Source organism: Penaeus monodon, chromosome 15 (assembly GCF_015228065.2).
Source record: "Penaeus monodon isolate SGIC_2016 chromosome 15, NSTDA_Pmon_1, whole genome shotgun sequence".
NCBI lineage: Eukaryota > Metazoa > Arthropoda > Malacostraca > Decapoda > Penaeidae > Penaeus > Penaeus monodon.
In genome coordinates, this window is record NC_051400.1 from 24903572 (window position 1) to 24903865 (window position 294).

Genomic DNA, 294 nt, shown 5'->3' on the forward strand with positions numbered 1-294 from the left:
ATATAACATCACAAGATATATATGTCTTGCTTTTCCCTCCCTTGTTATATTCATTTTTTTCTTTCTCTTTTGCATTCACAAAGGTCCAACACTTTATCGTAACGGATGTGGCAGCCCGCGGTATTGACATCCCCCTGCTCGACAATGTGATTAATTTCAACTTCCCAGCCAAACCGAAGCTGTTTGTCCACAGAGTGGGTGAGTGACTTTCTGTTGCGGCTGTTCTTAAGTGTAAGCTGATTTCAAGGTTATTGAAGGTGATGCAAATTATGCTTCTGGATTTGGGTAGGATTT

The 294-nt window shown here is 40.8% G+C and overlaps 1 protein-coding gene across 1 annotated transcript in view; it reads left to right on the top strand.

The window, feature by feature from the left end:
* LOC119581834 (ATP-dependent RNA helicase DDX54-like) overlaps positions 1 to 294 on the top strand; it is a gene marked incomplete in the record, with an annotated part of 17282 nt that overhangs the window by 6749 nt on the left and 10239 nt on the right. Inside the window, 1 exon segment of the mRNA XM_037929975.1 lies at positions 84 to 198. Coding sequence (XP_037785903.1) covers positions 84 to 198 — 115 coding nt within the window.